The sequence below is a fragment of the Xiphophorus maculatus genome, chromosome 19 (genome assembly GCF_002775205.1).
Source record: "Xiphophorus maculatus strain JP 163 A chromosome 19, X_maculatus-5.0-male, whole genome shotgun sequence".
In the NCBI taxonomy this organism is placed as follows: Eukaryota; Metazoa; Chordata; class Actinopteri; order Cyprinodontiformes; family Poeciliidae; genus Xiphophorus; species Xiphophorus maculatus.
Genome location: NC_036461.1, coordinates 5,993,038 through 6,019,705, shown reverse-complemented (window position 1 = coordinate 6,019,705; position 26,668 = coordinate 5,993,038). Strand labels below are relative to the sequence as shown.

The 26,668-nt window shown below is 39.8% G+C and overlaps 1 protein-coding gene across 1 annotated transcript in view; it reads left to right on the top strand.

The window, feature by feature from the left end:
- btbd7 (BTB domain containing 7) overlaps positions 1-26,668 on the top strand; it is a 28,661-nt gene extending 1,993 nt beyond the window's left edge. The window contains exons 2-11 of the mRNA XM_023353146.1: positions 4,438-4,643; positions 8,965-10,107; positions 18,547-18,755; positions 19,483-19,558; positions 20,543-20,703; positions 21,419-21,562; positions 22,295-22,484; positions 22,587-22,765; positions 23,796-24,200; positions 24,914-26,668. Of these exons, the coding sequence (XP_023208914.1) occupies positions 4,562-4,643; positions 8,965-10,107; positions 18,547-18,755; positions 19,483-19,558; positions 20,543-20,703; positions 21,419-21,562; positions 22,295-22,484; positions 22,587-22,765; positions 23,796-24,200; positions 24,914-25,666 (3,342 nt within the window). The 5' untranslated portion in view covers positions 4,438-4,561 and the 3' untranslated portion in view covers positions 25,667-26,668. The remainder of the gene's footprint in view (positions 1-4,437; positions 4,644-8,964; positions 10,108-18,546; positions 18,756-19,482; positions 19,559-20,542; positions 20,704-21,418; positions 21,563-22,294; positions 22,485-22,586; positions 22,766-23,795; positions 24,201-24,913) is intronic.

Sequence of the window (26,668 nt, the reverse complement as noted above, 5' to 3'; positions counted from 1 at the left end):
AAGGAAGTAAACTCTGAGTATCTGAAACGGCTTTGGATGCTCCTTTCTCTGATTGGCTGAATGGAGAACAAAACAATGTTACTGTTTCCTGAGATTCATTCCCCGAATGCAGTAATTTTTATTCCGAAAGATCCTAAAAACAAATTATTGGTAGAACAATGTTTTTGGATTTGTTTCATGGCCTCCAGAGCTAAACGCGACCAGCTGACTGTCTACGTTGAAAGGGGAACTGTGCAGAGGAGCAGTTTGTATTGTTAATTGTTCTCCGTGAGTCATCGAAGACTTAAATAGATTTTACCATTTCATTGTTCCTATTCTAGGTCTGTAACTAACCATTATTATTGTCATCAATTATTCTGACGAGTAATTAATTAATCAGATTTTTAAAAATGGGCATATTCAAACCACATAAGTGTTTTTTATAGAATATTGAAAATACATTAAAAGATTCAAATAAATAGTTTACTACCTTTTTTAAATAAGAAAATGAACATTTTATTGCCTAACATGCAATACAATTGCCTTTCTGTGGTGAATTTGACACAGGTGAAACTAAAAAATATGCCACTTGAGGAGTTTTTGATAAAACATATTTGCAGACAAAGGCGTTATTTTATCTTGTATGCAAAATGTATCTATATATTTTGTACAGTTTTGGCATAATTACTGCTCTGAATATGTTGTTTTTTTCCCCGGCAAATGACCTTTTTATTTCAGTGTGTATCCTCCAATTAACGATTAATCGATTACTATATTAGTTTTATCAAAACGGTTTGGTCTTGCAAATGAGTAGTTGATTATTTCAATGACTGATCATAATTACTCTGATTAATTGTGATAAATCAGATTAATTGCAAATAATCCGATTAATCGTTATTAATAATGATTAATCAGATTAAAAATTATGCTAATTTGATTAAAAAAACAAATTAGTTTATTTCAATAAGCAATTAATCACTATTAATCTTATTATCACATTAATGATTGATTATAATTAATCTGATTTATCACTATTACAATTAAACTGATTAAAAATCAAAGTAATTTGATTAAAAAACAAGTTTGTTAGATTATTTTAATAGTTGATTAATCACAATTGATATGATTAATCACGATTAATATGATTAATCGTTTCAGCCTTTTATTTACAGTATTTTCTGATTCTTTTAGTTTTTTGTGCCTCCTTTAGTCGGGCCTGTAATCAGCCTAATGAGAAACTGATTTAATTGATTGGAGCAGCCTGTCGCTGGCGTCCCTGCAGTCATCCTGCTTTCTCAGGGAACGGTGTGAACCGTTTTCCCATCCACCTGCAGTCCTCTCCTGCAGTGTGATGATGTGTGGATCGACACGTCACAGCTTTGGAGGTCACTCTTTGTTAGAAAGTTCTGGTTTCCCTGCGCTGCTCTGTTTTATGACCTCGTTTTGGAGCACATCTGATCATATCAAATATCTCCCGAGTCAAACCGAGTCTATAATTACTCACTATTTCTGTCCAGCTGGCTTTGCCAAGCACACAATGCCCACATCTCACAGGTCATGTTACAGGTTTTGATGCAGCTAAACTGTAAATTTACACTCCAACAATGTTAAACTGAATGAGCTTCTCATGAATGAACACTGAAGATGTGCTTCTTTTTTTTTTTTTAGCTAATTGATTTCTCAGGTTATAAAGATACTTCCAGCTCCCATTTTCTCTCGCCATGATGAGAAAATCCTCATTAATGATTGATGGGCCCCAGCGAGTCATTTGAATAATGAATCCTCTCCTTGTGTCATGCATTTTCAGGTAGATCCAGTTGTAGTTTGTGTTTTGGTTCTGTAAGCCTTTCATTGTGTTTTAAAACAGGAAGAAAAGGGAAATGCTGATACAAGGTGAGCAGCTTGAAGTGTGAGGGGGCAGGGAGTGTCTCATGTCACCTCTCATTAGGGACGCATAGTCCAGCTCAAACTGTGTCTGCAACACTAAACCAGCTCTGTTGGGAGCAAAACGCAACCAACAGCTCTTTATTGAGGCCTGAATGTGCAGAAAGCGGTCTTAAAGTTGCACCTTTACTGGAGATTCAGGTCTCAGTAATAAACTCCTGGATGAGGCTGTTATAATTCTGCTGCTTAAGTTGAATTTGGGTTCTTTTGTTTGGCTCCAAAGTGTTGTAAAGGTGGGCGTTTATGGTATCGCTTATGATTGATTGTGAAAAATTTCTTATCATGGTAAGAATTTTGATTTATTATGGTAAATGTCAACTGTTGATGTTAAATAAAACTGACAGTGTGATTGGGAATTTTGTTTTTGCTATTTTCTAAAAATTTTTTGTATGAAATTTTGCTAAATATAGAAAAAAAGTGGATCAGTTGATAAAAGTTGGGTGAGTTTTGTTAGCGGTTTGTTATAATTTGTTAATTGGTGCATTTGTTCATTCATTGGTTCAGTTTTTTGGTTTGTTGGTACACTAGTATGTTGGTTTGTTCATTTGTTTTGTTCATTTGTTGGTTCATTCATTCATTCTTTCATTGGTTTGTTTTATTCATTGGTTCATTCATTCATTCATTGGTTCATTGGTAGGTTAGTTCGTTCTGGTCAGAAGTTGTTGTCCTCTCAACATTAGACACTTCTGGGATTTCCAACAGGATTCTAAACACGCGTCATTGTTTGGGTTTCTCTGTCACTTACTGAGGGAAGTTTAAACACATATTAATGCGTGAAGTTATATATATATATTTGAGCCTATAATTTTGTACATTTTTCAGTTTGTGAACTTATCAGTTGCTTGTTGCACTCTCAAAAATGAGGCGTTCAAATGATCACAAAAAAAAAGGAAACTTTTACTGGAATTGTAGATGAATGCCAACAACTTCCTACAATAAGATCTGCTTTTATTTAAGACTATAAATAATAACTTAATCAGTAAAGCCTTGGTTCATTCGTTGTCATTTGTTAATAAAATAAAATAAAAAGTCCAGTCTGGTCCCAGTTGATTCTTTGGATTTTATGGTGATCATGACATGTTAACGATCAGGTTGACGTCACATACTATTCATTCTCTCCACCTACCTGCAGTCAGAGCTAAAGGCTGTATTTAAATCTGTTTCCACTTCTCTGTAGGTGCTGCTGAATTAATCTGTCACCTAACTGCAGGTGGCAGACTCCAATACCTGTCCTGTCGCCTTGTTACACTAAAAACAGTTTCAAATGACCTAAAATATTAATTCTGATTCTCTAAATTCATGCTCCACCATTACCATGTAATGGGCATAGGACTGGAATGTCCTGTGTTTGTGTATCTGTTTGTTTTAAAGTTGAAGCCAAGCTACATCTGCATTAGATTTGTTGTTGACTGCAATCAGTTTCCTGAGGGGAGGAAGAGGAAGTCTCTGTTGAAGATTGCAGATAAAAGCCTAAACACGAAGATCTGAGAAGGAAAACTCCCTGAAGTAAAAACCTCAGAATGTGTTTTTTTTTAATCCACACAGGCCGTTGAAACAGCCAGGACGGCTATGATTGATCGCTGCAGTAAAATCAATGTGGCTGAAAGGAGGTGATGGATGTAATTAGGTGTTTCTCTGTTCAGCCTCGTCAACGCTGGCGCCGCCGGGCGTTCATTATCTCTCACAGGGTCTGGGCGACACGGCTTAAAAATAAAATATACCGTTTGTTTCGCACAAAATCTGATTATTTTTTTCTTTCTCACTTTCTTTTCTAAAAAGAAATCACAAATGACTGATGAGAAAAACTTTGTTCAAACTAAAAAAAATTTTTTGAAAAAGTATTTTGAAACAAAAATATGAAAAAAAAAAATTTGAAACTAAAAAAAGAGTTACAAATACTTTGCAGAATTTAGTTGGGTTTTTTCCCGCAAATCTGAAAAGTAGTTTCAACATTTTCTTTGTTCAATATCAGATTGTTATTGTTTGAAGCTGAAAAAAATTGAAACAGAACATAAACCTGAAATCTGTTAAGTAGTTTTGAAAAATTTTTCTCGGTTCCAAAACTTTTTTTTCAGTCTTAAATTTTTATTTCCAGTTTAAATTTTTATTTTTTGTTTTTGTAAAATGGCTTTTATTTCATTCATCGCCTCTGTGAGTTATACAGCAAAGTACTAGGATTGTTTTTAATTATTTAATTGTACTGTGTAAAAAACTGTGGTTTTATTCTTGATATTAACACCTTATTCTTGTAATATTTCACCTCTATTCTCCTAATGGTTTGACTGTATTCTTGTAATATTAAAAAGAGGAAATCTGACCCTAATATTTCATCGTAAAGTTGACCTGATGTCAAACAACGTGATTCACTCTGAACTGTGGAAGGAGTGCATTGGTGGAAAACAAATACAGATATACCAAAAATTAAACCAAAAATTTGATGGAATTGAGATGCTAGACGCAGTTTGACTTTAACTTTCTATTTGTTCTCTTTCCCCGATTTTTTTCGGGGTTCAGCGGCCGGGGCCTGGGGCTTGGAGGAGGGTTCAGGAGGTCCATGCCCGACCCCCACAGCTGAGGCCCGAGCAGGATGACTCAGCACCCGGGGGGCCCCCCAAACAACAAGTGAAGAGACGTAAGGATGGGGGCCAATGGATCCAGTTATCCACACTCCTGCTCCCCGCGCATCGGGGGAAACATGCAGACGCAGCAGACCTTTATAGGTAAGTTCATTTAAGCTTCTCCATGCTGCGTTAAACTATCTCTGTCGCTTCTCATGTAGGTTAAAAACCTGATTTTTTTTTTTTTTTTTTTCTGCGTAATGAACCAGTATATATGTCTATCCTTCCTACAAATGCATACTAATATGGCTCTGCCATGCACTTACTCACACTTTAGATTAGATTAACCTGCTTCCATGGCAACTGATGGTGCAGGAGGTGAATAATTTTGTGCATAAGAGCTCTTGAACCAGGCTGTTGACTCATAGAGCCGAGGCTGGAGCATTAGCAGGCGCTTCCATGTGCCTTTCTCTGCCGCTTGGCCTTGTTTTGAAGCATAGTCAAAGGCAGGCGAGCAAAGAAATGCAATTTCAAATCTCATTGACCAGAATGACATCACAAAAGGTATTTTTTATTATTTTACACCCTGTGGACTCACAATATGTTTGCTTGGTATGTTTATTAGGGCTGCAGCTTATTTTAGTAATCATTTGTTCTGATGATTAATCGATTAATCGGATAAAAGAAATTAGCATATTTTACAGATTTTTCGTTTAACCACTTAAACCTTTTTATGCAGTTTTACAAATACATTAAAAGGTGCAATCAAAAACAAATAATTCAGTTACATTTTTTAACTAAAATAAATATTTTATTGGCTAAAATGCAACAACAGAACGTTCTTTTAGTTAATTTGTATGGGTGAAAAATATTTTTGTACAATTTTGGTTTAATTAGTGCTCTGTTTTATTTTCAGCAAATGGATTTTTTCTGAGTCTCCAGTTAGCGATTAATCGATTACTAAAGTAGTGACTTATTTAAATAATTGATTCATCATTATTAATCCAATTAATTGTTTCAGCTCTATTTTAGATTCTTTGTGGTCACAGTATGTTTTTTTGACTTTATGCTTTGTTAGTGCTGCAGCTAACGATTACTTTAGTAACCAATTATTCTCTCGCTTATTGTGACTAATCGATTAATCAGATTTTAAAAAAGTGGCACTTTCTACAGATTTTTTGTTTCACACATTTTGAGATGTAAATAAATAATTCAGAACCTTTTTTAAATAAGAAAATAAATATGTTATTGCTTAAAATGCAATGACAGCATTTCTTTACGGTAGTTTATTTGGACGGGTTGAAACTGAAAAGATGCTTTAGCTTAGTTTTAGGCATCTTAAAAATGTACATTTTTATCTTAAATGCAAAATATACGTTTTGCATAGTTTTGGCTTAGTTGCTGCTCTGAATGTTGTTTTTTCATCAAATTGCCTTTTTAAAACATCTGTTTACTCCAGTTACCGATTAATCGATTACTAAACTAGTTGATGATTATTTCAATAATTGATTCCTCACGATTAATCTGATTAATCGTTTCAGCCCTAAACATTAAATGAGAGGTACACATTTCAAAGCAGCCCTTTGAAATGTGACCCTGGTTTTAAACTGTTTCTCTGACAGAACAGGCTGTTATTTTGCTGTGATAGCTGGTTTTAGAGTTGAATTGAACCTTGACTGTCTTCTTGAAGGAAGAGAAAGAGACTTCTTTGATCTTCCTGTGGAGTTATCATGAGCTTCGTCTGAGAGGTTAAAGTTTCGGTTTCTAAATGAGTCGAGCCCCAGTTTCTTTTGAGCAGGGGCGGGGGGGAACTTCAGAGTGAATGTATTGTTAGAAGAGCCAAATGATCTTCATTGCCTGCGCTGTCCTGGAGCCGCTCAGTTGATCTGGCCCGGCCACAGATGATTCAGAGTTCCAGTGATTACTATGTGGGTCACATTGATGGATCCTGACAGGAGGTCAGGCGGAGAGGATCTCCTTGGCAGAGCCTCCGCTGACGTACCCACGCTGTCTCAAGCCCAACATAACTGCCATTTAGTGGAACAGATTGGTCTAAATCTGTGAGAATGGCTTAAAGTTTATAGGGCTGAAACAATTAATCAGCTGAATCATGATTAATCGATTATCAAACAGAATCGTCAACTAAATTAGTAATTGGATAAGCATTAACTGGAGATCCTAAAACGTGTCATTTGCTGACAGAACACAGAATATGTTTATTTTGCATTAAATATGAAAAAACGACCCAGAACTCATCAGGTGGCTTAGTTTTACCTTCACCTGTTCAAATCCTTTTAATTAGGCACCTTTTTGTCCAAAAAATAGTCAACAGATCATCCCCCAGAGTACTGATAAGTTTTTTGCATGTTTTTAAATCATGTGTAGCATCATTCGCTACAAATGATCAAGTGTACACTAGAGGAGTTACAGATTATTGCATTTATGGCAATAAAATGTTTATTTTCTTATTCAAAAAGGAATTTAATTAATTGTTTGTTTTTATTTTTAATTTAACTATATAAAGTAAGCTTGAGTGGTTAAATGAAAAATCTGCAAAATTTGCCAAATTTTTAAAATCCGATTATTTGATCAATCGTCAGAATATTTGATAGACTAATAATCTTTACTTGCAGCCCTAAAAGTTCACGAAGGAGCACAGCGTCTTGATTGGCTGTTACTCTGTGAGGAACCAATTTGTGCTCTGAAATCAAAAGAAACGGGGATCCTGGATATCTTGCGTTGCCGCTGAATGTGATCCAGGTGCCTGATCAGGCAGTGTGCGCCCGACCTGCAAGGGAATGCCAGAGGCAGGTTGTGTTTCTGTGTGTCTGCCTGCAGCAGTACCTCTGGTATGACTACAGAAACTCAATCAAATCTTATTTGTTATTGAATCACCTACAACTGGTTGCCCATGAGTGGCGTTTTGGTTCTGTTCAGGCTTGTGGAGCCAACACAGAGGTTATTCACACACGCTCGTGGGTAATTTAGAGCCTAATGGAGAGCTTCTGGACAGTGGGAGGAAGACCAAATGTCTGCAGAGAACCCACACAGGCTCCAGAGAACATTAATAAATCATACCCAGAGGCTCACGCCAAGATTTAACAAAAAGCTAGCTTCCACATCACCTTGGACCCTTTTAGCAGATTAGTACTAAGGGTGTTTTCACATCTGGTAGCCTGGTAGATTTGGTTCAGTTGGGGACCAAAGTTGCAACATTTGTTACATTTTCAGCTGATGTGGTTCCCTTTTTCATTTCACTGTCAAATCAAACCCTTTAAAAAAATCTGTTCCCCTCCTCGCCTGTGGGGGGCGCTGCACCAAGAACCACGACAAGAAATGTCACAAAAACCTATGAAATAGAATATGGGGTGCAACTTTCTTTTTTGTAAAATGTAAACACAAATAGAGTAACGTCAGATTTCAGTGTTTTTGTTTTTTGGTTTTTTTTGGTAAAAGACCACAAACTATTTCTCCTTCTAGCTCTAGACTCACACGTTTGTTTTGGATGCATTTACCCAGAATGCCCTGCGCTAAAGTCCGCTTCCTGCTTTTGGAGCTGTCTCCGGCGTGCTTGGCGTTCACATATGCATTCTAACTGCGTCAGAATTCACTTTAACCGAGGTTTGCAGGCAGATTAGAGTTTTCTTTTTTGGTCCGCATCAAAGTTGTGTATTCACACCTCTCCAAACAAACTGGACTTTCTAGATAAACAAACTGGATTTTGATTGAAGCGAACTAAACCAAAGCTCCAGCTTACACTCATCTCTGGGTCAGACAATACTACAATTCATATCAATGATATAAACATACCGCTGCATCTCAGTAAATTAGAATTCATAATGATGCTAGCCCAACTTTTGGAGCTCTTACAGCTTTAAATCTGCTAGGAAGTCTTTCTTTGGTCGTTCTTCCAGAGACACATTTTTGAGGTCAGACACTGATGTTGGATAAGAACGCCTGGCACATTTTGCTATCCAGTTACTAAAATGTAATCCAAAAAAATAATCAACAGACTTTTAGCAGATTTTAACAGATAGCCCGACTTTTCACTCGCGTTTCAAAATGCCTGACTGAAAATCTGAATGTCTGATGATAAGTAGGGGTGCACCTAAACCTTTGTAGATCGGCCGATACTTCCACTTGAAGCTGATCTAGATGAGATTGATAGTTCTGATCTACCTTAGCAAAGCTCTAAAAATCAACCACTGTCCTCTTTTGCTTTGTTGTTAGAGGTTTGACTGACCCACCAGGTCATGTCTGCATGTTTGCTGTTAACGATAGTCACCCCACTCTTGCCAACTCAATGACGTTCTTACTATATTGAGCAACATTTCAGACAAAAAGGTCATTATCGGCCAAAGTCGGAATCGGCAGATAAAGCTTTATAAAGATCGTTAATCAGCCACTGCAATCAGCGCACCCCTAAAAATAAAGCGAAACTTCGTTTCCTCCTTTCTTATTTCTTCCTGTGCTTTTGTTCCAGGAACGTCTTCGTACTCCCAACAGGGTTATGGCTGGGAGTCCAAGCTGTACAGCCTGGAGCACGGCCATGAGCGACCGGCGGACAGGAAGAAGAAGAGCCTGGGTCTGGCGACGCTCAAACGGCGGTTTATCAAAAGGAGGAAGTCCAGCCGCTCAGCGGACCACGCCCGGCAGATGCGGGAGCTCCTGTCGGGTTGGGACGTCCGCGACACCAACGCCCTGGTGGAGGAGTATGAGGGAACCGCCGCCCTCAAGGAGCTAAGCTTCCAGGCCAGCCTGGCCCGCGCCGAGGCCCCCAGCCTGCAGCGCGACCTGGCCGCGCTCTATCAGCACAAGTACTGCACTGACGTGGATCTCATCTTCCAGGGAACCTGCTTCCCGGCTCACCGCGCCATCCTGGCCGCCCGCTGCCCCTTCTTCAAGAACCTGCTGTCCTCTTCTCCCGGTTATGGCGCCGAGGTCCTCATGGATGTCGACACGGCCGGCATCGACGTGCCCATGTTCTCCGCTCTGCTTCATTACCTGTACACGGGGGAGTTCGGGGTGGGCGGAGCCGAGGACAGCCGACTGCAGAACGTGGACGTGCTGGTTCAGCTCAGCGAGGAGTTCGGTACGCCCAACTCCCTGGAAGCGGATATGAAGGGCTTGTTTGACTACATGTGCTACTACGATGCTCTGCTCAGCTTCTCCTCTGACTCTGAGATGATCGACGGCTCCAACGAGAGAGGGGCGGTCGCCGCGGTGCCAATGGGCTCAGGAGGCGGCGTCGGTGGCGGGGCGACCCCAGAGGAGGACCTCAGGGCCCACAAGGCCATCCTCTCTGCGCGCTCGCCGTTCTTCAGGAACCTTTTACAGAGGCGCATTCGCACGGGGGAGGAAATGACGGAGCGCACGCTGCAGACGCCCACCAGGATAGTTTTGGACGAGTCCATCATCCCACGGAAATACGTGCAGGTCATCCTCCACTGCATGTACACGGACGTGGTGGACCTGGGGCTGGTGCTGCGCGGCAGCCCGTCGTCGTGCAGTTTGGGCGAGGTGCAGGCCCTCGTTTCAGGGTGCAGGGGGGCAAGCACGCGCACGGAGGAGGCCATGGAGCTCTACCACATCGCACTGTTTCTGGAGTTCAGCATGTTGGCTCAAGGTAGGAAACCATCTGCACACACGGAGACGGCGAAATTAACCAGAGATCTGTGTAGGGCTGAAGTGATTCATCGTGATTAACAGACAATTTAAATAATCATCATCTAATTTAGTAATCGATTAATCTTTAACTAGAGAATACAGACTTAAAAAAAGGCAATTTGTTGAACGAACAACATATTCAGAGGTGTAATTAAGCCAAAACTGTACGAAAATATATACATTTTGCATCTGAAATAAAAAACCCACCTTTATCTGTAAGTATTTTCTAAACAGAAATCCTCAAGTGGCATTTTTAGCTTCACCTGTTCCAAATTATTTAATTTTCTTCCTTTGTTTGCTAGATTATTCCTTCTTTTCTATTCTTCCTCCTTCCTTTCCTGGATCCTTGCTATTCTTCCTTTTCTTTGCTAGATCCTTCCTTTGTCCTCTTCCTTCTTTCCTATTCTTCTTCCCTGCTCATCGCTCCTTCCTCCGTTCCATCCTTCCTTTTTCTATCCTTCCTTTGTTAGTTCTTTTGTTCCTATTGTCCCGTCTTTCCTATCTTCCTCTACTCCTTCTTTCCCATCTTTACTTCCTTCCTTTGCTAGATCTTTTCTCCGTGCCTTCTCTTCCTCCTTTTCTATGTTTTCTTTCTCTGTTCCTATCCTTCCTCTCTTTTTGCTAGGTCCTTCCTTCCTTCTTTTCTTTGTTCCTATTCTTCTTTTGCTTCGTTTCCCTTTCTATCCTTCTTTCTTTTGTTCGATCCTTTCATTCTTTCCTTCCCTACTTTTTTTAAACACACCAGTCTCTTTGTCTTTTATTGTTTCCACTCTTCTGGTGTTTTTGACCAGTTGTTTGAGGTTTAGCGCAGCCAGAGTTTTTATGATCTGTAAATTTGCTGATGTATTGTGTTGTGTAATCCAGTGAATTGTTAGTTTGGTCTCATTCCTTAGTAATTCCTTCCTTCCTGTTTGGTCACTACCGCTGAAATAAACCCTCAACCCGTCGTGCGATAACATAAATCATCCTTGCTCGAGTTCCTGAATCGATTTGCACGTCCTAATTACAGCATCTGCTGCATCATGAGATGTTTTTGTCACATCTGGCTCAATTTTATTTGTTTTTCTACGTTAATTATAGCCTTTTTAAAAAAGTTTTTTTTATACATGTTGTGTCTAACCTTCAGCGCTGACTATGCAGATTAAAACGCGGGTTGCTCAGCATCACTAAGTGAGATATTAGGCGGTGTTAGTGCTGCGCCTGGCGGGAACATATTGCAACAAGCAGCTTCTGGGAGCGGACATCTGGTACATGCATTAGAGCCTCCGTCAACACTTTATCGCCGTTATATCTCCACTCAGATTACACGTCGCTTTGACTCCCTGCACCGTTTTACACGCTAAAGGTTGGCGTCCTGCTCTGACTTGAACCAGCTGTTTTAACGCGCGCTCCGCCTACGTGTGAGCGCTGCAGTTTCAACCAAGGTTAACTAGAACTATAACGTGCATTTATAAAACTAGATATAATACCCTTTGTTTTTGTGTTTATAAATCTATTTATTATCCTTTTTAACTGTTCTGAAATAGATTGTTTTTTTTATTTCTGTCACACAGCAGTTTACGTCAAATTATGGTCCACCATTATTCCTCCTGCCGGCATTTACGCTAGTCCGCAAAACGGCGACAGCAAAAGCTGAAAGAGAACACCAGTCAGTTGGTTGTTCAACAACATTTCAACACATTTTTGGAAAATTGTATCTTCTGTTGAAAATTAACAACATTCAACCTATATAAACTATAAAGAACTAGCAAACACACTCTAAAAACTAAATAAAATTAAGTTAGACAAACAAAAAGTCACAACGAAATAAAGTTTCAACCAAGGTTATTATACAGTAGTTGACTAAAACAAACGGAATAATTTAAATTTAAATTGAAATTGAGAAGACATTTTTGTCATCTGAAACAAATAAAAATGGTAATTAATGGGGAAAAACTATAACCTTCCTTCCTTTTTTCCTTTCTTACATCCTTCCTCCTTTCTTTCCTTTTTCCTTCCTTCCTTCTTTTCTTCGTTCCGCCCTTCCTCCCTTTCTTCCTATCCTAGTGCTATATTTTCATTCTTTGTTTCCTAGTTATACATCTCCTTCCTTCCTTCCCTAGTTCTATACTTGCTTTCTTCCTTTTTTCCCAGGTATACATTTTTCCATATGTTTCTTCCTTAAATATGAAACATTTTACAAACCTCTCTTTTGTAAAAACATTTCTGACATAAATTCAACATTAGCTTCTTATATTTAAAGTGAACATAAAGGATTGAGAACCCTGGAATTCTGGGAAGTAGAAAATCTTTAAGACGTGCAAAAACTCCACAGACGACACAAAATAACTGCATTAGATCATATTTTGAAATATAATTTCATATATAGATGTAACAAAAAAGTAGCAATTCCAGTTGCATGATCAAAATTTGAACTTTGAAAACATCAGTTTGTTCTTATCACAGCGATATTTTCCTCCCAAAACATTAAACAAAATAATAATAACCCATCTGTGCAAACATTTCGTTTTCATTTAAAATGTGTGAAATGATTTTTAGCATATTTTACCACCTTCTGCTATGTAATCCACAGAAAACCCAATAATATTTATTCAGATTTATTTACCGTATTAAAAAGGCATTTAATGGTTTGTTCTGGCTCCATGGACTCTCTGCAGATGTTCCTTGTGGCTTTAATTAGATTCAGCAGACGTAGTTTAATGGGTTTAGCATCTGTTCATGCAAAGTTGCACACTAATCCATAAAGCCAACTCATTTACTTATAAAGACGCTTCATCCTTCTCATCGATGATGCAATCCGACTGAGTGGAAATATGCGACTCTTTTAGCTTAAAACAAACATCTGGTTTGAGGAGAAAGACGAGACATCTCGCAGGAACAGATGTTGGAAATGATTTCAAAGGGTTAAAGGCGATGTAAATAACTCAAACTCTCGCCTGTCTGAAAGGCATATTTCAGTAAATAATAGGGTGTCACCCTGTTGGTCATTGTGGTTGCTCAACCGGTGATCTACTCTGTTCTGCACAGATCACCGAATGTGACCTGCTGCCGTCTTTCTGAGCTCATTCTGCAACGCTGTAAACCTTAATCAGGATTCACACGGGTGCTGGAAATCCTTGAAAATGCTTGAATTTTAATTACTTATTTCCAAGGTTTTGGAAAGTGGTTGATATTCAAACTGCAAAGTTTTGCATCATTTGATTAAAAGCCTAAATTTGGAAAATGTTTTTTACAGTTGAAACCAAATATTTTTATATGCAATTGTTTTTTTCTCACTTTTTGAAGTTAAATCAGAATAAACTTTTTATTTTAGGTTAGTTAGAATAACCAACATTATTTCTATTTGCTAAATGACAGAAAAAATGAACAAGAATTTTTTTTTTAGAGATTTCCTTTTCACTTTTTATTTACTGCGCTTAAATATCTTAATTTGAACTGGAAGATAATTTACCTTAACACAATTTGTTTGAATTGTTTCAGTGAGAGGCTGGACGATGTGGCTGAAAAGCAGGTCACGATATAAATGTTTCATATCTGATTATATTGATAATTACTGACTTAATTTTGTGTTTTAAATATCTGAAATAATTTTAAATTTTCATTCCACACTGTTTATTTTTAAGCAGTTATGAGACACACTGGGAAAAACCTAAAACTGCTGCTGCGGAAGTTACTCAACAGGTTGTTGCTAGGTAGTGAAAGAGTGAGAGCGTTGCTAGGTAACCAAGGAGTGAGAGAGTTAATTCCACTAACCCTTCTCAGCTTACTGTAAGAGGTTGAGCATCTAGTCTTTCCTCTGTCTACATCTCCCATATTGTATATATTAAATATTGAATTTTCTATCAGATGTTTTATCTACTGATATTGATTACAAGTCTATTGTGACATATATTATTGATTTATTGTCCAACCCTATTTCAGAGTATTAAATATTTATTATTCGTAATTGCTCAATGACTTACTGATCTGTCCAATTGAAATAAAGGTAGCTTATATTTTATATGCCAAACTTATTGAAATTTACATTAAATCTTTGTTCTCAAAGCAGTCAGGTGTATATAATGTGTGTGAGAGACATTTCAAAACATAAAATGTGTATTTTACCTTACTTCATCCCTGCTGTAATACTATTCACAAGATATTGAAAACACATAAATTATATCATATAATATTGAATTGAAACTGTCTTTTTGGTCCATTTGTATTATTTTATCTCCAAACTCTGGTACGTTTTCAAACTTACCTTGAAAATTTTTTGAATTTAACAGTGGGAGAAGTATGCGAACCCTGCTTAAATGACAAATCATCTTGCCGTACGTTGGTTAAGTATGAGGTCCGCCATGTCAAACATCAGCGACTCCCAGGTTCCTTCAGGAGGCAGCAGAGAGGCTCGTGTCGGGGACAGAACCCTCTAATCTGTCACAGTCCTCCCCCTCCTGAACTCATTACCGTTTCTCTTTGACAATATGAAGCTCTGCTTCTCCAAGGCTTTGATTGTCCATATTAATTCCCATGCATCCCATTTAGGATTACATTTTACTTGAATTAAAAGCTGTGTTCATTTTAAAGTACGCCACTGAGCTTCTGGATGGAAACCAACCTCCCTCCCTGCCCTACACTTTGTCTGCTGTGTGTTGTGACTGTTAATTAAAGCCGCAGCACCTCAGCAATCATCCAATGATTTCCAAGCAGACTTGTTTAGACTACTGAACGCATGTGATGTTTTACTTTTGGGACTGCGCGCCAGGAAACGGCTTCAGGTGAAAACATCTGAAGTTGCTGTGGGTCTGCTAAGCTCTGTAAAGGAGGCGTCCCGCCCTGTGGAGAGAAAAGGGGAAGCTTGGTGTTAGATATAAGACTGAGTCTAATCTCATGCTCATAATAAAAGTGCTGCGCTTTAAAAGCCAGGCTGGGAATGTGGGTTCTAATGGACCTACAGAGCAGAACCCGCTGCTGTCTTGTCCCACATGGGGGACCGTCTGCTGCTGCCCACGATGGAGGCACATGTCTTTGCTTTAAATCTGCAACTTTTATTAAGAATATGTTTTTTAGATATTTGTTAAAAAATCTTGTGACGGAATAATATGAGACAGATAATCTGTGAAAACATCGATCTCGTCCATGAGCTACTATGTTCGTCTGAAGAAATGTACCGCTCCAGATCAAAAACAACCAATCAGAGCCAGGAGGCGGGTCTTAAGCCAAGTATGTGGGATATGGCATGAAATTCATATTGTGATATATATTGCGATATATTGTGGTAACGATATTTATCACGATATGAGTTGTGTACAACTTACAATAAAAACAAAAAGCTAACTGAGTGGAATGTGTATATTTGTATGTGTTAAAACTTAACACTAATTAAATACTCCTTATAAACAGGTTATTTGTATGTAATGTTTGTAACTGTTTTGCTTTATGCTGAGTTCTATCATTACCAGGTCTGTCTTTAAAAAAAATTCCCATTTTAAGGGAAACCTGGCAAATTACTTGCATTTTCTAACTTCCTCACACTTTACAGATTACATTTTTCTGCTCCCGGTTTTACTCTTCAACCTTCCTGTGGTCTTAAGAGATGAAGTCATTTAAACCCCACAAGTTTTTTTGCTCTATGCTCGGTCCAGCACTGTGCGATTTTACAAGGTTTTCTTTTTGTGGTTTCGGAAAGTCACCCAGTCCCATGGTGCTTCTCCGCTGTCCGACCGTGACATCTGCCTTCTCCTCCTGAGCGTCGCACTAAAACAGCGGGAAGGGTAAGAAACGGGATCCATTGGACTCAACGAGCTTTCCCAGCAGGGGTCGCACCGATCCTACAGAGCTTTTACCCCTCTCCCCTCCGTCGGCTGACCGTGACATGTGCTGCGTTCCTCCTGAGCGTCACGCCAAGACCGCGGGAGGTTGAATCCGAACCAGGTCCAGATAATTGACGTTTTTGCACCTGACTTTTTAACGGGCTCTGCTCTTCCGCTCTCAGCCACGCTGCTTCCTGCTTGCTCTGTTTTGATGCAAGCCGTTACGTCATCAATAAGCATTACCGCCTTTAGCCGGTAGACTGCAGATCTCAATCATAGGCCAAATTTCTATCATTTCTACCGGATACAGTATATGTTGCGCATTCCTACAATAAACCTCATATACTCGCTGCTAAATGTGCTAATGGCAGAGAAACAGCTGACCATTACAGAAAACCAGTTTTATCTGCTATTGTCGGTGGCTATGCTAACTAGCTTAAGCATTCACAACATGCTATGGTAGCTGAAGTGTAGCAGAGCGCAAGATTGACAGCACTAAGACGCATCCGGGTTTTAATTGGTTGTTTCCAGTTAATTTTATTTTTTTTCTTCCATATATTATCTGTGTCATACTGTCTATTTCAATATATTATTGATTTATTGTCCAGCCCTGACGTCTAGTTTATTTTTCTGCCAAATAGAGATCATTTTATTAACCCTAACTGTTCTAAAATGGCAAATTTAGCTTGATTTTATGCCACATTATATATAGTTTAGGTAAATATCTTGTTGTGACATATCTATTGGCAGTTTATTGGTTAATAGTCCTGATTCTGATCATTACGCTGCCTTTGCTGGACCTGCAGTTAGACTCCTTGGGTTTCCGCTCCAACGTATAGCAGCCAGTTTCCCAGGCTGCGTCTTCAAAGCAGTGGTTTTTGGCCAGAAGTGCAGCTTAAATTTTCTGTTTTAAGATAAGATGGTCCCCGAGGAGCGATGCTGCTGCCCCATAAAAGAGATTAAAGACGAGACCGGCCGCAATCTAAAACTTTCCAGGTTTCTATTTAAGTTAGGAGCAGCTTTTGGACGTCCAATCCGATGTGTTAAACAAGCTATGTGAAAGCACTCTTTTGTGTGTTGGCATAGATGTGCCTAATCTGAATGGACGTCTGATTCTGTCTAAATGGATCCCTCTTAGATTTACTGCTGGAGCCGGCGCTGGCTAAATCTGCAGAGCGCAGTTTGTTTTATTGTTTAGCTTTTTTTCCCCCTCCAATGCTGTGAGCAGCGCGTACATAATTCCCTCGGCCTTCTGTGGCTTTTAATGCAATTTTGATTTATGTACACACGTGTCTCCACAGTTGCTTGGTGTGTTTGTGTGCTGGCAGCGGCTGTGTTTATTTAACACGGTGAGAGGAAGGCAGCTTGAGACTGAAACACGTCAAGGTATCAAAGCATTTCTGTGGGCTGGTGTGTTGCAGGGTAAAGCCGCTGCCTGCTGCTCTGGTATGCACTATGATTTAGGAAACGCAGCATGGAGGGATGTGGCTCCATGGGACAGTGAAAAATAATCAAACCTGCTGATGGTCTGGCAGCGGTGCAGGACGGACTGTATGACTGAAACGATTAATCGGAGTAATCGTGATTAATTGATGAAATGATTGTCAACTAATTTAGAAATTGGTTAATCATTGAATATAGAGTCTATTCAGAGCAGTAATTAAGATAAAAATGTACAAAAACATATATGTATTTTGCTTTTAAGGTGTAAAAAACCAAACCTTCATCTGCAACTCAAAGCTCCTCAGGTTGACATAATTTTAGCTTCAACTGGTTCAAATTCTTCTGTACAAAAAAAATCTCCTTTTAAGCACCTTTTGCTATTCAGTTTTTAAATGGTAATCAAAAATCAACAGATCAACCTTATTGTATTTATTTTAAGTCAAGCAGAAAGGGCTGAGCACAGTAATGTTCAAAGTATTTTTAGCTGTAGATTCATCCTTTAATGCAAGCGTGCATTAAAGGGATGCTGTGTTATTGCATTTTAGTCAATAAAATGTTTTTATAACTTATTTAAAATGAATTAAATTATCTGTTTATTTGCATCTTAGAATGTACAGTATGTATGATATTGTATAAATAGACTTGAGTAAAAAATCTTAAGAATTTACCAAATTTTTTATCAGATTAATCGTAAGAATAACCGATTAATCAATTACTACAAAAATTATAACTAATTTGATAATCAGTTTCACTGATTACTAAAATAATCGATAGTTGCAGCCCTACTAAACTGTGTTTTATTTGGTTTTTGAGGGTTTTTTGTGCTTTTCAGGATTTCCCACAGCTTATTATAAGCCTGGAGGGCCACTGGCTTTACTTGTGCCCCCACCTGGCTAAGCATTATTTATTTTAGTTTCTTTAATCATTTTTTAAAGACTTTATAGTTTGTGTTTAGGTATTAATCTTCCAGTCTTCCAATAACACACAACTATCAAGTGATATTTTCAAATTTCCTGTCAACTTTAAACATTTTCTAACTCAAAGACATGGCGGCCAACTGGATGAATGACTGCTCTAGCGCACTGAGTTTAGCAAGCTTTCTGGGGAAATCTGCCCTTGGACTGAATATCGCCATATAAACTGCTTCTTTCCTCTGTCAGGGTGCGAGGACATCGTTGTGGAAAGTTTGTCCCTGGACTCTTTGGTCCCCATCCTGAAGTGGAGCTCCCAGCCTTACGGCTCCAAGTGGGTCCATAGGCAGGCCATGCACTTCCTGTGTGAGGAGTTCAGCCAGGTGGTGACCTCTGATGTCCTGTACGAGCTCGGCAAAGAGCACCTTCTCAACGCCATTCAGTCTGACTACCTGCAGGTAAACATCCACACCTTTCAGCTTGTTCTGTGCTCTGCTGTTATCCAGATGATGAGACTCTTAACGCGTGCAACGTGTCAGAGGCTTTTGAGCTCTGAATCTGAGTCATGATCGCATCAAGACAAGTTCAACTCTTGACCAGATGGTTGAGGAAACGTGCTGTGATGCAACCAACCAGGCTGGAGCTTAACTGGGACTCAGAGTCCCTCATTTCAAACGATACGATTTTACCAGTTTACAGAATATAACCTGGTTTTGTTCTTAATTTGTCACTTTCCTTTTGTCCTACATCTTTTTCTCTTCTCTGCATCCTTTCCCACATCTGTTCATCCTTTCCCATCTTCCTTTCCCCCTTTATATCTTTTCCTCGCTTTCTTATATCCTTTCCTCACTGTCTTATATCCTTTCCTCACTTTCTTGCATCCTTTTCTCGCTTTCTTGCATCCTTTCCTCGCTGTCTTATATCCTTTCCTTGCTTTCTTGCATCCTTTTGTCGCTTTCTTGCATCCTTTCCTCGCTGTCTTATATCCTTTCCTTGCTTTCTTTCATCCTTTCCTTCCTTTCTTATATCCTTTCCTCCCATCCCTGTGTCTTGTCCTGTCCATGTCTTACGTTTTCTCCCTTTCCTTTCTCACCTGTGTCCTTTTCTTCCTCTCTATTCTCTCCTTCCCCTTCTTCCCCTCCGTCCTTTCCTTCTTCTCATTTCTCTCCTTGGTTTTCCTCCCAGGCGAGTGAACAGGACATTCTGAAGTATGTCGTAAAGTGGGGCGAGCAGCAGCTGATTAAGAGGATGGCAGACAGGGGTAAGATAATACACTCTATAATTACCCTCTCAGCTTCCCCCCTAATTGCTCTGAGGAAATTGCTCACTTACCAAAGACCCAAAAAATACACTTAAGAGCTGAAAAAAGGCTTAACCTCAGAAATGGAGTCAACATAAAGTGGCCTAATTTTCATTGGCTTTGTCACTGTGCTCTAGCCTAATGATAAATGAGATGCTGTCGGGTTAATGCTCCAAGTGGCTCCAGAAACATGATGCATGCTGCAGGAGAGGCCATATTTAAGAAGATGTTTTACTAAATTAGTTGTTTACAAACTTTGTGGCATTAAAATCATAGTTTTAGTTAAATAAATAACCGTATTTCTAGGGCTGCAACTAACGATCACTTTAGTTACTCGATTAATCAAATGATAAAAATCTACAGTCTTTTCATTTAGCCACTTTTTATACAGTATTAAAATACACTAAAAGATGCAAATAAACAAATTATTCAGTTCCTTTTTGAAATAAGAAAATAAAGATTTTATTACCTAAATGAAAAAACATTTCTTTAGCAAATTTCTTTAGGTGAAGCTAAATCCACCACTTGAGTTTTGAGTAAAATATGTGTACAGACAAAGGGTTTTGCATATAAATGCAAAATTTATATCTGTTTTGTACAGTTTTGACTTAATTACTGTTCAGAATATGTTGTTTTATATGAGTCTGAGTACTCCAGTTATCGATTAGTCGATTAATAAATCGAGTCATCATAATTAATCATTTCAGCCATAATACAGTGCAAGGATAATCTGTTGACTTTTTTGGATTTTAATCGGATTTATTATGTTTTTCCCCAGAATTTGAAGTAGGTGAAGCTAAAACTATGCCACCTGAGGACTTACCAATTAGTTGACGATTATTTCAAGTCTATTAATCACGGTTAATTCGATTAATTGTTCTAGCCCTACATATTTATGTGTTTTTGTATGAATTCAGCTGATTGTTTCCGTCTTCGCTAACCCAGAGCCCAACCTGCTGAGCGGCACAGCCCACAGCGTCAACAAGAGAGGCGTGAAAAGGCGAGACCTGGACGTGGAGGAGCTGAGGGAGATCCTTTCTCCACTCCTGCCCTTCATTCGGACGGAGCACATCCTGCCTCCCAACAGTGACGTCCTCGCCGACGCTGTCAGTACTCCTCCTCTACTTCAGTTAGCATTTTAAATGGGACCTTATTAAGCAAAACTCACATTTTGAATGTTTTCGTACTTCCATTTGGGTTTCTACTAATTCTAAAAACATGCTAAAGGCTTAAAACACTTGTTTTTTTGGCAATAAGTTGATGTTTTTTTGGTGTCTAAACAAAGAGCTGTTTCAAAAACCTTCTGATTGTTCAGTCACGAATCAGCAGGCACTACCAGTCACCTAGCAACCCCAGCAATGCCCAGTCTGTTGCCTAGCAACGCAAAGCAGAGCTCTAGCACGTTTGGTCAGCTGGTTTTACCGCTGTGTGTGCCGTACAATGGCTGCTGGAAAAGATGAGTGCTTTGTTGTTGACTTACCATCCAGAAACCACTTGCTACATCTTGTTGGTTGTGCAGGAGGCTCCACTTCTGCTTTTAAAGATGCATGGTTATATAATTTTGCATCTGTTTCGAGCCATTTTCACGTGCGAGTGTAAACGTTTACTTGAGCAGCTTATTTGGATTTAAAGCGACAAGAGGCCCTAAAACTGCTCAAAATAGAACAAGCTGACTAAAATATCATTGTGTAAGAATGGTTTTGTGCAAAAAATTTAATAAAATGGTTTTAATAGCTCATAAATTTGTCCTTACCTGTTCAAGGAAGCATAATAAATCATCTTTAAACACTGTGAGCTACACCGGTTGATCTCTGTTCACAGCTGAAGAGGGGTTTGATCAGCACCCCTCCATCAGACATGCTGCCCACAGCCGAGGGGGGCAAGGCCAACGCCTGGCTGCGGCAGAAGAATGCAGGGATCTACGTCCGTCCGCGCCTCTTCTCTCCTTATGTGGAGGAAGCCAAGGTGAGACTGGCCAATACACCAAGAGTCTCATTATCAGGATGGAAATTATTTTTTTATTTTTTTGGGTCCATTTGCAAATTTTCATTACGACCTGTCGGCCTTCCCGGGTCTATGAATATTAATGAACATGTCTGCAGAGCAGTGAGAGGCGTTATTAAGAGAGCTGTCAGTCAGGTGGAACAGACCAGGAAAATCTACAATCCGTCTTCGACTGTTATTTTTAGGGCTGCGACTAACAATTATTTTTAGTAATCAGTTATTCTGACGACTAATCAAATAATTAGATTAGAAGATGCAAATAAACAAATGTTTCCTTTTTTTACATAATGAACATTTTATTTTCTAAAAAGTATTTGTAGCAAAGAATGCATCTGCAAGTAAAAAAATACTCCTAACATGTGAGAAGGAGATTTTATTTTATTTATTTACACATTTTGAGGAGAAGCTAAAACTGTCCCACTTGAGGAGTTCTGGGTAGAACATAAGAAGGTTGTGTTTTTTATCTTAAATGCAAAATGTTTATATTTTTGTACAGTTTTGGTTTAATTACTGCTGAGTATGTTGTTCTTTCAGCATTTTTACCTTTCTTCGAGTCTGCATACTCCAGTTAACGATTAATCGATTATGGAAATAATTATCAAACAATTTAGTAAACGATTAATCACGATTACTACGATTAATCATGTCCGTTATTTTCTCTTACGTGTATTTTTTTTTTTTACATGACTTCAGTCTGTGCTTGATGAGATGATGGTGGAGCAGACGGACCTGGTGCGTCTGAGACTGGTGCGCATGTCCAACGTCCCGGACACTCTCTACATGGTGAACAACGCCGTGCCTCAGTGCTGTCACATGATCAACCACCAGCAAATGGCGGGCAGCTCCAGCACGGCTCCCTCCGTTGTGGCCAACGAAATACCAGGCAGGGCGACGAATGAGTTAATAAATGAACGTGCACCAAAATGTCTGCAGGTAGAAAAGCAGCGGGTATATTGTTGGTATCTCTGCTCTGTGCTTCTTCCAGTGCCTCCTCTGTCTGTGGTGAAGGACATGATCCGCAGGCTGCATGAGCTGAGGCACACGGAGCAGGTCCAGCGGGCCTACGCCTTGAACTGTGGCGAGGGAGCCACGGTCAGCTACGAGCTGCAGCTGAGGGTGCTGAGGGAGTTTGGCCTTGCAGATGGAGCCACGGAGCTGCTGCAGGTAAACCCAGCAAACAGGAGGATTCTCCAGGGGAAAATCAAACCTCTTTAAAGGGGCAGTATCATGTAAAATCAACTCCGTTGACCTTTACATCATCTTATAATGTTATTCCCTCATCAAAAACATATCTGGAGTGTTTTAGAAATCCTTCAGTCTTAGACTTAGAGAGGAATTCGCCCACTCAGCTCCTTCAGACTAGCTGGTAGCAATTAGCAAACACCTGGTGGAACTGCATGTCTGCATTGCTCATTATAGGAACTACTTCTCAGTCCAATACTCCGAAGAACAGTTCAAAACTGTATAATGGAGGTGTATTGTTTGTCAAAGAGTAGGAGCTTCTTAAAGAGGCAGAGGCCCAATTTCAAGGCGTCAAATTGCAAAGTCAATTTTTTGTTTAAGTTATACAACTGAAGGTAAGATAGGTACTTGATTGTGCTATAAAATGGAATTATGTGGCTGGAAAATATGTAATGCCACTTCTTGACAGGAGAGAAAATGTTTCAGTGACATCCTCGTTTCTCTCCTGTCAAGAAACGATGATTTTACTAATCGATTATTCTGACGATTAATCGAGTAATTGGGTAAAAAATATTTGCATATTCTGCTGATTTTTAAAATTAATTCAGCTCATTTTATGCAATATTAAAAATACATGTAACATGGAAATAATATAATTTCTTTTGTTAGTAAGAAAACAAATATCTGATTGCCTAAAATGCAAAGACGTGGCATTCCTTAAGTTTATGCTTGATCATTTTTAGCTGCATATGCAACAAAAAACATAAAAAACTTTTCACTGGGTAAAACATATTTACAGAAAGTTTTTTTTTTATCTTAAATGCCAGATGTATACATTTGTTTGTACCATTTTGGCTTAATTACTTCTCTGTGTTGTGTTTTTGGAATCTGTTTGCTCCAATTAGCGATTAATCGATTACTAAATTAGTTGATAATTATCTCAATAATCAATCAGGATTAATCCAATTAACTGTGTCAGCCCTGATCTTTGTTTTCTTTGTTTTGCTTTCAGAACCCATCCAAGTTCTTCCCAGATGAGCGTTTTGGAGACGAGAGTCCGATTCTGGCCCTTCGTCAAGTGGGCCGTTGCCGGGTCAACAGCAGTCCGGCTATGGACAGCATGATAATGGACCTGGAAGGAGTGGCAGGCTTCCACCCTCCGCTGCCTCCTCCGCCTCCTCCCTACCACCCTCCCGCCACGCCCAGCCACGCCCAGGTCAAAGGGGGCTGGCGACCCCGGGTTCCCATGCCGACCCCGACCCGCTCCTTCTCCTACCCCTGCAACCGGACCCTGATCCAGCGCCACGCTGCTTCCAAACATGGCGGTTCAGAGTACTCCTCGGCACCCAGATCCCAGCCTCCAGACTGCACCAACCCCCAGGCTATGGGCCGACCTCTGCTGTCAAACCAGCAGGCGGTAAGTGTGCTGTGAAATAAAGCTCCAACTAACAGTTATTCTATTAATTATTCAGACGATTAATCGATTAATCGGATACAAAAATTGGCACATTCTGCGGATTTTTCATTTAATAACTTAAGCCCTATCCTCCAGTTAATAATTGATTGATTTCTAAATTAGCTGATGATTATTTCAATAATTGATTAATTGTTTCAGACCTAGTTTTGGGTAGATCATATTTGCAGATGATGTAAAATGCATATATGATGTAAAATGCATATATTTTCTACAGTTTTGGCTTGATTACAGCTCTGATTGTGTTCTTTCAGAAAATGTTTTTTTTAGTTTGTATTCTCCAGTTAACAATTAATCAATTCCTAAATTAGTTGACAATTATTTCAATAATCGATTAATCCTGATTAATTGTTTCAGCCCTAATTTTGGGACACATTTTCTTTATCTTAAATGCAAAATGTATATATTTTGTACAGTTTTAACTTAATTACTGCTCTGACTTTGTTGTTCTTTCACCGACTGGTCTTTGTTTAAAGTCTGTATTCTCCTTTTAATCAATGACTATATTAGTTGACCATTGTTTCATTATTTGATTAATCATTGATGAATCCAGTTAATCGTTTCTGTCCTAGCGTGAAGCCTCTTGCTTTTACATCTTGTGCTCCAGTTGAGAAGTTTCCTTCGATCTGTTCATGTTGTGTCTGCTTCCTGATCAGATGGGGGTGGAGCCGATGATGAGGGAGTTCATGCCGGACATCGCGCTCGGCGTCTCGGTCATGTCTCTGAGGGAGCAGCACATGGCCGACATGGAGGGCGAAGACCCTCACAGCCCCATGGGCCCTTCAGGCCACCACCTGCCCTGCTCTGCTGCGCGTCTCAGCCACGGTTACGGCCCTGGACACGACCACTCCTGCAAGAGGCACGCTCCAGAACCCAAGCTGGAGGCCCAAGCGGAGTTCCCCGACCTGTACGACTTCTCCTGCAGACCCGCGACCCCGACCTCCGCCCATCCTCTGCCCGCTTTCGCAGGACCGGATCTCTACAGCCACAGCTGCACGCAGTCCGGCTCCTACCCCCCTCCTTACGTTTCTGACTGCCAGAGCCACGGCCACCTGCAGGGACGGACCGCCCCGGACCCGCTGCGACTGGACGTCCTCAGCTTAAAATCCCAGAGACACGACGGCGTCCTCTCCAGTCCGTCCGGACCGCAGCCAAGGGCGGGTCCGTTCCCGAAGGGGCGGCCAAACGAGACGGACCTCACCCACGGTTTGGGTCATCTACGCTCCCCCAGTGGGAACATGGACTGCTACGAAGAGAGACCCAGAGACGCTCCAGAGGAGATGGTTCTGGGCGGAGATCCGTCGGGTCCGGTTCCGCTCCAGCAGTCTCACAGTGTAGGCGAAGAACTCCTCAGAGACCGCAGATCGCCCAGCAAACCGGACTACCCCTATAAGAAATCTGCACTTTAACCCCAGTTCAGGAGCCGGGGTTGAGTTGAAGGGAAAAGGGAAAAATGCGATGAGCACTAAGTGTGTGTGTGTGCGCGTGTGTGGGTGTGTGTGTGTGTGTACAAGAGTCAGAGAAAAGGGTTGTAGCTAGAGCTGGGCGATTGTTTTTCATTTTTACCACTTTTATTTCAAAATAAGCATTTTCTGTCATCGGAATAAAAAAAATCAGAATCTGGTCCTAATATTTTGTTGTAGAGTTGATCTGAATTCAAAATCTAAATAAATAGAAGCTGTAAAACACGCTCGTCAAACAAGATGACGGCCTGGGGCGTGCTAACATCTAAACTATGGAAACCCAACGAGCACATTGGTAATAAAAATCAAATAATTTTCCAAAAATTAAATCTTCAAAAGCGTAATAAATTAATCGCCCAGCTCTAGCTGTAGCTGCTTCTGTCCTACCTCTACAGCGCTGCGCTCTCATCACACAGAGTTTAGACAGGAAGCCGCTCTGCTCCCGGCTTCATGCGGATTTCCGCAAATATTTTCTCGATTTTGGTCAGCTAGAGGTCTGCAGGAGACGCATCGATCAGCGGAAACATTTAATCTGAGTTTATGAGCCAGAGTAACAGCAGCACACGGACTCGGAGGAAGTGATGCAACAAAACGTAGAGTTAGAACATAGATCCACTCTGCTGGTTTTTCCTTCATGTAGCATTTCTGACGACACGTCCTCACCCCGATCATCTCTGACAGGAAGTACACTGCAAAAACACAACATCTCACCAAGTAATTTTTGGTCTAGTTTTTACTGCAAATATCTTAGTACACTTGCAATGAGACACAAACTAACTTACAAATAACCTTTCGGCAAGATATATGAGCTTATTTTAAGCTAATAATTTATTAACATCAATTTTAGAAAGTACTTGATCCATTGGGAGATTATTTATAAGATAAGATTTATTTGTCATTGTCATCAACAGATTACGAGATTGAGATTTGCTCGACTCGAGTTAAGAT